The 13,120-nt window shown below is 41.9% G+C and overlaps 1 protein-coding gene across 2 annotated transcripts in view; it reads right to left on the reverse strand.

Moving 5' to 3' along the window:
• Positions 1-13,120, reverse strand: part of RTF1 (RTF1 homolog, Paf1/RNA polymerase II complex component) — a gene marked incomplete at its 5' end in the record, with an annotated part of 34,043 nt that overhangs the window by 13,020 nt on the left and 7,903 nt on the right. Inside the window, 5 exons of one of the 2 annotated variants that reach the window (XM_082318015.1) lie at positions 323-871; positions 1,717-1,828; positions 3,479-3,593; positions 5,720-5,924; positions 7,452-7,599. In XM_082318015.1, coding sequence (XP_082174141.1) covers positions 323-871; positions 1,717-1,828; positions 3,479-3,593; positions 5,720-5,924; positions 7,452-7,599 — 1,129 coding nt within the window. The remainder of the gene's footprint in view (positions 1-322; positions 872-1,716; positions 1,829-3,478; positions 3,594-5,719; positions 5,925-7,451; positions 7,600-13,120) is intronic. The other variant, XM_082318016.1, reaches the window with a different exon arrangement.

Genomic DNA, 13,120 nt, shown 5'->3' on the forward strand with positions numbered 1-13,120 from the left:
TGCACATAGCAATACAAGATGGGCATAACTGGATATACAAGATAAAACTATTATGATAACTCGTTGTTTTGCAAGGAGAAAAAAAAAAAAATCTCATGTTTGGAGCGGAGCTATATTGGGTTTGTATGGCAAGGTTTTGGTAGTGGAGGGGCTACAGGGGTGGCTTCTGTGAGAAGCTGCTAGAAGCTTCCCCTATATCCAGTAGAGCCCATGCCAGCCAGCTCCAAGACGGACCTGCCGCTGGCCAAGACTGAGCCCATCAGTGACAGTGGCAGCGCCTCTGTGATAACACATTTAAGAAGGGAAAAAAAACCAAACCAACCTGTGCAACTGCAGTCAGAGAGAAGAGTGAGCATATGTGAGAGGAACAACTCTGCAGACACCGAGGTCAGTGAAGAAGGAGGGGGAGGAGGTGCTCCAGGCACCAGAGCAGAGATTCCCCTGCAGCCCATGGTGAAGACCATGGTGAGGCAGGCTGTCCCCCTGCAGCCCATGGAGGTTAACACTGGAGCAGATATCCACCTACAGCCCGTGGAGGACCCCATGCCGGAGCAGGGGGATGCCCGAAGGAGGCTGTGACCCCGTGGGAAGCCTGCACTGGAGCAGGCTCCTGGCAGGACCTGTGGACCCATGGAGAGAGGAGCCCACGCTGGAGCAGGTTTGCTGGCAGGGCTTGTGACCCCGCGGGGGACCCACGCTGGAGCAGTCTGTTCCTGAAGGACTGCACCCCATGGAAGGGACCCACGCTGGAGCAGTTTGTGAAGAACTGCAGCCCATGGGAAGGACCCATGTTGGAGAAGTTCATGGAGGGCTGTCTCCCATGGGAGGGACCCCACGCTGGAGCAGGGGAAGAGTGTGAGGAGTCCTTCCCCTGAGGAGGAAGGAGCGGCAGAGACAAGGAGTGATGAACTGACTGCAACCCCCGTTCCCTGTCCCCCTGCGCTGCGCAGGGGGAGGAGGTAGAGAAAATCGGGAGTGAAGTTAAGCCTGGGAAGAAGGGGGGGAGAGGTGTTTTAAGATTTAGGGGTTTTTTTTTCACATTATCTTACTCTGATGTTGATTGGTAGTAAACTAAATTAATTTCCCCAAGTTGGTTCTGTTTTGCCCATGACAGTAATTGCTGAATGATCTCTCCCTGTCCTTATCTCTACCCATGAGCCTTTCATTATATTTTCTCTCCCCTGTCCAGCTGAGGAGGGGAGTGATAGAGATGTGTTGGTGGGCACCTGGTGTCCAGCCAGGGTCAACCCACCATAGGAGCACAATAAAACCCCGCAGAGTAACAAAAAGGGTTGCATCAAAAGTCTGTGGCAAGACAGACAAGATGATGTGCCAGTAAAGAAAGAGGCAAATGTAGACAAGGTAGCACAAGTACAATAGATACAGTTTGGATCGTTCAGAGATTAAATAACAGAATCTAAGTGACCAATTGAAATACATAAACTAAACATTACTAAGTGCCATTCAATGGACTGCGATGAAAGTTTGCTTTGTTTTCAGACCATTCCGGGGAGGGGCAGAGGGGAGGAATAGAGCATCAGTGGTACCAAACAATACCCCAGGTGGTCATGTTGGGCAAAAGACCAAGGAAAACACAGACACAGAATTCATTCACTCCAAGGTGTGGGATTGTTGCATTAATTAGAAACAGGAAGTAGCACAAAGAGCTGTAATAATGCCTAAAAAAATTGTAGCAATAGCAACACGCTTTCATACCTGTTCTGTTCTTCCTTTTCTCTCTTTCTGCTTTTAGCTCCTCCATTGCCTGAGATTTCTTGTCTAGCTTCTCATCCCGCTTTGATCGCCGCTCTTTGTTATGTGACATGACCTAAAAACATGCACAGAAAGTCCTTCAACACCAAGTGCAATCCATAAATTGAAATGCATTAAAACAAAGACTGTTTGCACACTTTGAAAACTTTTCAAATAGAAACTAGTAACAAACTCCACTTTGAAATAATTTTTTTTCAAGTTCATTTTTACATAGGCTAGGGAGAAGGAAATAAATCCAAAGCATATTTCTTTTTTCTACTTCGTATCAAAAATAATGACCATATTTACACTTTCTTGACATATTCTACACTTTATTGAACATTTCTGCCACCAAGTTTTAGTCTCAAAACTCCTCCGTAAAGTTAAAAAAGGACTAGAGAAATAAAATGGAAGTAATTCTGCAACTAACAAGTAATGAGGAAAAATTGGATGAATATTCTTCTCATTTGCTTCTCCTTCTGCAAGGCCAAAACAAGGCAATTGTTCTCATTCAGGAGCAAAGAGAAAAGCTATGTTAAAAAATACTTAAAGCAGAAATAAACTTGTGTGTAAAGTCTGCAATATGGATCCGAATCTTAAATGTTGTAAGTCTTCTAATATTTTCTGTTTCTAACAGGTCTATCTGGAATAGCAGGTAGCACAGAAAGCAGCTTCTATAATAAGCATAAGATACAGTCATTTAAAGTAAGTCAAAGTAATTTCCGGAAGGCACTGTAAAAGAATTCTGCATGAGAGCCTTTTATATATACATATATGTATATGAGTCTACACATTATGTATTGTATATATAGACTATATAAGTATATACACACACCTACATATATGGAGTTGAGAGGGGTAGGGAGATGAGATTCACTCCACTTAACATGTGCCCAAGGGAAAACTCATCTCACCCAATTTGATTTAAGTGTTAAACATCTGTTTCACTAGAAAATAACATGGCGTAAATTGCCAGCTGGAGATGTCCTCCTGTATTCCACAATGACAGAAGTGACGACAAGTGCAAACAATCAAGTAGGTTTTGGCTAAAGTTAGGCAAGATGAATCCCATCCCATTCTGGGAGCCTATCTGCCCAGACTGTATAAATAGTTTAGGGTAGGGTCTTAACCATTGGAAATTACAGTTCAGTTACAGGGGCCTCACCCCAAAACCTGGTACTATCTTCTTTCTACTGGAGGTGGAAAAAACTATAGAACTATTTCTGTTCCTCCTAGCATTCAGGCTTTTCCTTCACACCCCTACCAGAAGAAATTAAGCATTCTTTCCATTGTATGTGCACACAAAATAATGAAGACAACAGCTGAGCAGTTTCTGGCCTGCTCTCTCAAACTTTCACTTGCAAGAAAGACTGCATATGTAATGTTTCAGACTGAATGACAGAAGTTTGGCTAAAGGAACTGCAAAAGGTTGCTTTCCTGTTCTCATATGGGAGGACTATCACAAGTAACTCTAGATACAGCTGCAACTTTGCATTTTTCATTAAAAGAAGTTATCAGTGCACCCCTTAGCAGGCCAAAGATGTTAATTTATTTAAATGAACTGGAAAGGCTAAAGATAGCTTGAGCATATAAATGAACTAAATTCTGACCTGCTTACCACACTGTTTGACATTAAGGGAAAACATAAGGAGCAGAGAGAGGCAGCATCCTATCTCCTGTTGCCAAGGGAAAAGGGTTTGTTACCAAGGACAGTTTCATTTCCTACCTGGGATTCCTGGATCTGTGTGAGTTTTTTCTTCTCCTGCTCTTCCTCTTGCTTTTTCTTTTTCTCTTTCTTTTCTTTCTTTTTCGCCGTTTTTAGTTTCTTCTTGATCTCAAATCTAGTAGCAGATATTGAAACAAAGAGAATGTATGAAAGAATGCTCTCTCCCTGAGTAGGCAAAGTACCCCTCAGATGCTATCTCGGCTTAACTTGTTAGTAGGCTGTAAGGAACACTTCCACTGATGCCCGAGATGGATAACCTTCTAATGCTATCCTGTCCCCCATTCCCATCCCCTCCCCCCCCCAAGAAAAATAAGGTGAAGAAAAGCTGAGCATAGAAAAGTGCAGGCTTAGAGACAAGCTAACCTAAAAGCTGAGGAGACCACATCGTAATGGCTGCTCCCCAGAAATCTGTCCTTACCCCATCTTCATCTTTGCCAGTGTAGTGACCATTGCATGCTGCCTCCAACTCTAAAAACAATTGGCTATTTCGTATCATTTGAATCTCAACAGCTAAGAACTCTGTTGTTTAAAGCCACTATCATGCTAACTTTTTCATGCTTAAACTCGACCTTCCTACTGGCACTGGCCTGTATAAGAACGACTGCAAAGAAGTCACAGTGAGTCCTCCTTCAGCAGCTATATTCCAATCAGACTCAGGCAGTTTCTGCAGTCCAATTTAGTCACTTCCATTTCTACCTTCACGAAATATGTCACCCTGAAATGTTATTTTTTGATTTTCTGAATCACTGTATTCAGAAGAGTAGTGATTTCACTGGAATTGTCCTGTGACTGAGATTCCACTGCACCGTGGACTGGTCATTACTTTAGTAAAGTGTGCATGTAGACAAACACAAGAAAAAAAACTACATAAAACTTCCAATAGCTGAAATTCAAAATGTGTTATCCATATATATATTACACAGTCCATTCTTCTTCAGTCCTTTACACCTGGATTTTATAGACAAGAAACTGAAGTGCCAGATGAGCTCATTGCCCTTTATGCCTTTAACATGAAGCATAACACACAGGGCACAGGCATTGTATCACATGCAACATCTGCTGTAATCCCAATGAACTCACAGCACAATGTACGTACAAAGAGCTAGACAGCATTTTGCAAGATTCAACTTACCAAAAAGTTAAAGAACTACCCCCTGCCACCACCTCCTTAGTTCTACCTGCAAACCCCTTTACATAGAACAGGACAGATTAAATCAGTAACTCAAGCTTAGACTGTTTAGCTTTTTCTTATCAAGTATTCACCAGCATTCATTCTAGAAGACATTCAGTTACCACGGAACACTGAATGAAATTAAAAAATATGGTGTCCTTCTAACTGATCTAAATCCACTCTTTCACTCATTTTGATCCCTTTGAGGATAGCAGCAAACTAGAGAAGACATTGAAAGTAGTATTAAAACCACAGACAGGCAGTGGTCTAACTATGGCTTGGACAAACGGACAGTCTGACAGTAGCTTATATTGACATGATTTACTCAACAGATGTCAGTCCTCTAGAGAAATTTATCAGCAAGTGAGAAAAGAGAGAAGTCACTGAAGAGGGAAGAAACTCAAGAAAACTTGCTGCACACATGCCAAATCTTTTCTTTAAGACACATGAGAAGAAAGATACCTTTCCTACAAGGAAGCTGCCTGACAGGACACTGTTACAGTGATAAACAAAACTACAACACCTAAGGTAGAAATCCACCCTTGAAAATGACATATCCAACATTGCTCCTCATTATTTCAATCTCTCTCTCTCCTGTTAGGGCCCCAACCAGCTTCACACCCATACACAGGCAACCCTAACACTGCTCTGTGCTTCACCATTGTTTTCTGAAAAATTCCAGAAGCTCATATACACCTTACACTTCGTTTGCCTTTTTCCAAAGTATCAGTGTGTGACAGCTAATACAAAAAAGACAGAAGAGAAAACAGTCCTTCTAACTGTCTGGCATATAGTGTGCAAAGCAGTAATATGGCTACAACAGTAACTGACAGAGCCACGCGTATTCAACAGCTAAGAAACTTTCAGAAACCGACTTTTACAAGAACGGCCAGAATTCCTGTTGTGTGCTTCTCAACTAGCTATAAGGACAGTTTACACAAAAAAATCTACAAAGAAGCTTAATTCACTTTATAGTGCTGAATGCTTGGACCCCAAATGTGAAAGCACAGCATACTGTCCATACAGCCTGTATGAATTTGCTACCAAATACCAACAGATATAAAATTCACCTTCTCTTTAGCACTTCTCTCTTCTCTATCCGGTTAAACAGCTCCTGCTCTCTCTCCTTTTCTGTCATTTGTTCCAGTCGAGCTCGGTCTTCTTCATCTCCCATCAGGTCTTCTCCATAGCCATCATGGAATTCCTCATCTTCAGATGAAGAATCTGAATCTGAGCTAGATGAGGAGCTGTTGCTTTCCGAATCAGAGACTTCTCCTAAAACAAAAATACAAGGCAGTGAGATTCAGCTGGGGCAAAGCCCAACCACTTTATTGTAGCATGTTAGCAAAGGATATCAAGAATGAATTTTAAACTCCTCTTCCACTATACTAAAAGCATACATATCACGAAAACTAAACCCAGAAGGAAATACTTTATTACCGTAAGGTATGCATGCTAAAAAATGATAAAATGAGTGGTACTACATGTGAACACAAATTGGGTTATAAGTAAAAATTCTTAGTAGAACAGGCAAATTTTAGGAGGCCTTTTGGTTAGTGTTAGGGTCTTAAGGTTAGATTTCTATGCCTATATGCTTATGTCCCTGAGAAGTTGCTCGTACATCCATAACTTTGCAAGTGTGTGTGTGCACCTCAAATGCCACTATTAATCACCGCCAATACTCATTATAGCAACTTGAAGAACCACAATTTGTCATTTGAAGTCTGCAACACTATGAATTGCTACATCACAAGATAAAGTTGAAACACACTACCCTCAGGACTGGCAAGGCCATGATGCTAGCTCCATTACTGTAACAAGCCCTCCCAGTTACACATGGACTTAGGGAACAGCTGACTCCCCAATAATATTGGGTAACCCCACCTTTAAACTTGATCCAAGTCCAAGTGCTTTGATTATCTCACCTAATCAACTACATTACACCAAATCACAAAAGCAGACACTAGGATTCTTTCTTCCACTTTCATTCTGGTCTCAGTATTTCTGGAAGCTTCCAGCTTTGCAAGCTTAGACTGTGAAAAACCTTGATTTATATGCACTGATATATATACAGGTTCAGTCCCTTCATGCTTTGTCTGTCTCTGCTGTGCTTAATATACTTGAAACTGTAGGCTCCTTCATATTCTTTCTTAACTTTTTTTAGTATTAACTTTTTTTAGTATTAACTGAAATTGCAACTAACCACCTGCAAAGCATCATAGGCATGATGAAAACAGGAAAGAACACAGGAAGTTTGCCCAGCATTGCAACAGATTCAATATTCATATAAGAAAATTATGACAAAGTGATAGTAATGATGTCTTCTTCCATGTCAGTATAAATGTGCAAGAATTCCAATTCAGAGCAAATGCATGCAAGATAAGCTCCTGTTTGCATCATGCAATGCTATACACCTCTTCCTTTGTCATCACAAGAAGTTTGGGAAGGGAAAATACATCAATGGGAACAAGAGGAAATGCTACCCACACTACAGACGGCACATGCTAGAAGGAAGAAAAGAATTTTCCAGGAAAATCAAGTAATGAAACATGTCATACATTCTTCAGTTGAAACAGTATTTAGTGTTGCATTTGTAATGGAGTGCTTACAGCAATGCTATACTGAATTATATGCACTTCAAGCCATGGCAAATTTAAGAGTCATCCAGACTACCGGTAACACAAAGGAAACTCTTTTGAAAGTAGTCTTTAACATCACCATTTAACATTACTCTTCAGTGTGCACAAAGGAGTAACTTCACTTGGAATTACACTGTAAGTAGACGCGCATGTGTTATCTTACCCTCTTCAGGTGCTGAGCTCTCAGCCGAGCTGTCTTTATCTGAGCTGCCTGAAGAGGCAGCTTTGTTCATCTGTTTCTTCATGGCTCCTTTCTTCTCTGCCTTACCCGCTTTTCCCTTTTTTTTGTTTTTAGAACCTCCAACAGTCCACTACAAGGAAAGAACCAAAGGGATCATGAGACATGAACAGTACCTCTTTTCTCCCTCCCCCAAAACACTGGAGTAAAAACAACTGAGAAACAGTCCAATACCTGACAGCAAGAAATCAATCATACGGGGCGGGGGGGGATCCACCAATAGGAAACTTATCAAGTGAAAACATTTTACAAGATTTTTTGGAGTTGGGGGAGAAAAGAAGTACTGAAAACATTTTCCTAGGAAAATAATTCTGAACAACTGTCCAACTGCATTCGTAAAGACCAGCTTCAGTTTACTACTATTAAACAGAAGAAGCAACAGTTGTGTTTTCCAAAACTAGTTTATTCAAGAACAGATTTTAGATTTCACGAAGGCACACCAATTTCACATGACAGTCTTTCCAAAATCTCAGTTTTACCAGGAGTACGCCGCACCTGTATTTTTATGCAACAAACAAATAGTGCACTCACTCATAGACAGTAGTGCCACTGCCTGCATCTATATACACAAGTCAGAATCAAATCAGAATCACAGAAGTCAGGGGAAAGAAAAAAAAAAAAAAAAATCAAACATCAGGTCTTAATTTTAATTTTCTTTTAACATCGTATCCTCAATTAACTTAGACTGCACTTTCCAAGTACAGGACTTAGACCACCACACACACACAGAGGTAACAACTTTAAATCCCAAAGTCCCAGGAAAAGACCTAGTATTTACCTTACAGTGTGATTTCTTACTAGAATTTTTGCATTGTCCCAGCCACCTGGGTAAAGCCACAGAACAGAACAGATAAGGATTGCCTGTGTATTATTTTAAGGCTTTACAATATTTTGCACTTCACTACCTCTCCTAGACATTCTCCATGCGCAAGACCTTCAGGGATAAGACAGTTTCTTTCTAAGTAAATATATGTATATACATTTAGACTGTTATCCTCTGCATACCTGTACATTACTCTCATGCACATCACCATCTGTTAGCACGCAGCTAACTAAAAATATATTCCTAACTCAAATGAGCAAATACTCCTTTGCATAACTGAGATCTTGCACTCAAAACTACTCTAATTGTTAAAAAACAAAACAAAACAAAAAAACAACACTTTAGATTTGACCTCAGGTGCACACAAACTTCAGGCTTCTTACCCACCCACCCCTTGCTAGAGCATGAATCAAGTCCATCCCTGCAGGCAGTAATCATTCCATCAAATTTGATGACTTCTGCCTGATTAGGCACCATCTTCAGAGAACCCTGGTGTTCAAATACTCTAAATGAAACTCAACCAAGTAGTTAGAAGCTACTACCTGATCTACTAATATCTTTAGAATTTCCTTGGTTTTGAAGAGAAGGACTTGGGGGTGTTGGTTGATGAGAAACTCAACATGACCTCACAATGTGCGCTTGCAGCCCAGAAAGCCAACCCTATCCTCAGCCGCATCAAAAGAAGCATGGCCAGCAGGTCAAGGGAGGTGATTCTCCCCTCTACTCTGCTCTCATGAGACCTCACCTGGAGTACTGTGTCCAGCTCTGGGGCCCCCAGCATAAGAAGGACATGGACCTGTTGGAGCAAGTCCAGAGGAGGGCCATGAAGATGATCAGTGGGCTGGAGCACCTCTCCTATGAGGACAGGCTGAGAGAGTTGGGGTTGTTCAGCCTAGAGAAGAGAAGGCTCCAGGGAGACCTTATAGCAGCCTTCCAGTACCTGAAGGGGGCCTGCAAGAAAGCTGGAGAGGGACTTTATACAAGGGCATGTAGTGATAGGACAAGGGGTAATGGCTTTAAACTGGAAGAGGGCAGACTTGGGTCAGCTATACGGAAGAAATTCTTCACTACGAGGGTGGTAAGGCCCTGGAACAGGCTGCCCAGAGAAGTTGTGGATGCCCCATCCCTGGAAGTGTTCAAGGCCAGGTTGGATGGGGCTTTGAGCAACCTGGTCTAGTGGAAGGGGTCCCTGACCATGGCAGGGGGGTTGGAACTAGGTGATCTTTAAGGTCCCTTCCAACCCAAACCATTCTATGATTCTATGGAAGTTAGTTTTACGGTAATCGTAATTTTGACACTTTCTCTTCTGAATACTTGATTACTCTCACACCCAGCCTTGTACCTTCCATATTACTACCTGCTTCATCATCTTCATTAAGCATCAGCTGTGCATTCAAAAGTATCTGCCAAAGGCCAGGCAGAAGTTTTCTTTTCTGAGGTAAAAGTACAGCTACCTAGTGGTGAGCCTCCAATTGCAATCCATGCCCTATGCAGTTAGCCCAGTCTGTTATGGTCCATAGGATAGGTGAGAAACTGCACAGAAAGCATCTGACCTTGTATCAGCCTGAGCTTGCACTCAAGTCTTTATTGGCTTCCCCATTAAAGTTTTACTTGTTCAGTGTTACAATACTGCTGCCTAATAATATTCCTGGTTAACTACGCCCATGTAAATCAGAACAAGCTTCTACTCTGCCTCAATCTGCTCAAACCTCAACGTTAAGGAATCATCTCCTAGGTATTACAGAAAAGTGCATTTTTGCTATTTGTTGAAGAGCTCACCTACTGCCAGCATACCAGTGAAAACACAACAGTGAGAAAGTGAAACTGAGCATTTAGCAGGGAGAAGCAGAGTCCTCTGAACCAGGGAAGCAGAGGTGCCTCCTTCCCAGAGCTCTGCCACTTCTTTTCAGTGTTCTAACACTGAATTATACCTCGCATCAGCATGCTGTACAGCAAGGAAGAAGCACAGAGAAAGCCATAGTATACACCACAGTTATATCAAGACCTTGAGAGGTCATGCTGAGATGAAAGAACCTAAGATTAGATAAAAACAGCGGGACTTCAGTTGTTAATAAAATGTTTAATAGCTGTAGATACAGGCATTACAGATCACTGTTCTCAGCCTTTGACTCTCACAAGCAGAACTGTGGAGAGAACCTGGGTCCAGGAAAATGGGACTGAAGAGAAAGCTGGGTGACAACCTCTTGAACAACAACAACAACAAAAAAGTAATTAAAAAAATCTGCCCTAATCTAGGAAATTTTTCTTCGGTTTCTATTTCACCCTGGAGATACACTTTATCTCGCTTTTGTTTATGCAAGTGACCTCTACATCTTTCAAGTCACAATAACTGGTTGTCACCTCCCAGTTTCAGTGCTGTCACAAAGCCGAATTCCTCCCCATCCAACTCGGGTGCTTCAGGGGTTATTCAGCTACCCCAATCTCTCATGAATGCCTGGTCACTCATGGTACCACTACAGGACAAGACAAGGGTTCGAGCAAACCTTAAGAACAAATAAATCATCAAAACCAGGACGTAATCAGTGCGAGGCTCTTTCAGGCTCACAGATTGCTCTGCAGGCTCAGGGACGATCCCTTGTCATTTGGACACTGAATGACCACTCTGCATTGTTCAGAGAGAGACTAGCCAACATCAAGTTTCTTCTTACAGCAGAGGAAGACGTAAGAGATTAGCAGGTCTGGGGTGGGGCTGGGGGGAGACAACACTGGAAAGCCATGAACTGCACGGCAACCTGCAGTTCAAACCAGAGTCTTGAACCCCTTCCTCATGCTCTAGCACGCCAGCAGAGATCAGAAACGCGACAACATGTTTGCATGTAACGTCAAGTAAAAATGCACACACAAGCATAGTCAGAAGCATTTGTTTGCTCTGTTTCCCTTACCTCCATACACCTCAAACATCAAACAATAACCATATTTTCCAAAATCTGTCCTCTATTGCAGCTTCTCCAGGTTCCCTCTTCCATGTTCCAGTCAGGCAGAGCCCGTCAACACTTCTCACACGCTTTCCATGACTAAAACCTCCTCTAAACAGCCATTCTATTCACTGCTGCCTCCTTGGCCACCATCTGGAACCCTCCATAGTTCCAGACGCAGCAAGTTAATAAACCCATGCAGAAGCGTGCTGCAACATGGCTTTCTGCTTATTGTTTCGTACTATCAAACGACAGAGCTTTATGGTTCATTCACAGGAAGTAGCCAGAAGAGTATTTCATTTTTTTCTCTCGCTTCAAAGATTCACAGTGCTAATAGGTTGCATATTTCCCCCAAGAAGTCCAAGTAAAGCCACAGTACCCAGAATAGACTGCCAATAACAAAAAAAAAAAAAAAAAAAAAAAAATTAGAAATCAGCCAGATTTAGAAGTCAGCTTCTACAAAAGCAACTACACAAAATGATTGAAGAAAATCATTTATAGCTCAGCAAACCTGGAACATATTTCCATTAGGGAGATGAAATGAGATTGATGAGAAGGGAAAAAAAAAAAGTGAGCTCCGAGAGTGCAGAATGCAGTAGAATTGTCTTACCCCTGCTGCTCAGATAGTTGCTATTGTCTTCTATTCACATAGTACCTAAAAGCATTATCCACTGAGATTTTATTTTGCAAACAGGTATTCTCCCTGGCTTTTTTTTTTTTTTTTTTTTCTTCCCTTCAAACCAGAGATGTACAACCAAGGTTACGAGCCTGTCCTTGCCATATCCTTCCCTCCTGGATATGGCTTTTATAAGCAAAAGGCAAATTACAAGCCACAACATCAAAGCAAAACAGGTCCCTTACCAATGTATTCCTTTCCTAGGCCAGATAAACTTACACCCCAGGACAACATGACAGCTTAAGAACACCAAGACATAACATTAGCCCAGCTTACAAACTTTCATCCATTCTCCTCCATTCATACAGGGAAAACAAAAGGCAGTCCTCCAGGCAAGTCATCAAACTGCAGTTTCAGCCTGTCTGAAGACAACAGCAGGCAGCACAGATATGAAGATAAGGCAGCATCTACTGTCCTCAGGATTTCTCAAAGCTGGGAGAACGCCGGAGACAGCACTCCAAGAGCTACAAGGAGGAAAATGCTCTCTACCACTACTGTTAAAACTAAATAGTAAATAAAAAGCCCTTGTTACTTTTCTTGCCTTTGGGGGTCTGCACCTGTCATTTGGATGCCTCAAACACCTTTGGAAACCTCAAACACCTGACAACAGCCCAGCAATTAGAAAACTTAAAGGACCATTTTATACGCAAGGAGGAGACTCATGATGTCAACACCAAAATGGAAAGGAGATAAGCAAATAAAAGAAAACCTTCTGAAGCCACAGAAGGGGCTTTGCCATGAACGGGTTGAAAGAAGGCTTCATGGGCCAAAATATCACCTGATCCACCCTTATTGTCTGAGTACTGCTTAAAGGAGCTCACAGAAAGGTAACTATGGGTAACTATGAAAAAAAACGTTTACCAGTAGTAGGCTCAAATTCAGTTTAAGCTGCAAGTTAACATTTGTTCTAGAAGGATTTTGAGGGGTCCATATAATGGTTGAATAATGGCAAGAACTACTGAGTGACAACATCGAGATGGTAGATATCAAATGCCAATAAAGAAACATTCTCCATAATCAAAACAAACTTGGGGATGCTACTGGCTGTGAAAACCTGCAATGTTTTATTTCGGAAGCCTGGGCCAAATAGCTGGAGATGGCAACAGCCATAAAACACTTGGTCAACGAGTGCTTTGCATGGTTCTAGCGTCACCAGCCA

This window comes from Platalea leucorodia (assembly GCF_965183815.1).
Source record: "Platalea leucorodia genome assembly, chromosome: 7".
NCBI classification, from domain to species: Eukaryota; Metazoa; Chordata; class Aves; order Pelecaniformes; family Threskiornithidae; genus Platalea; species Platalea leucorodia.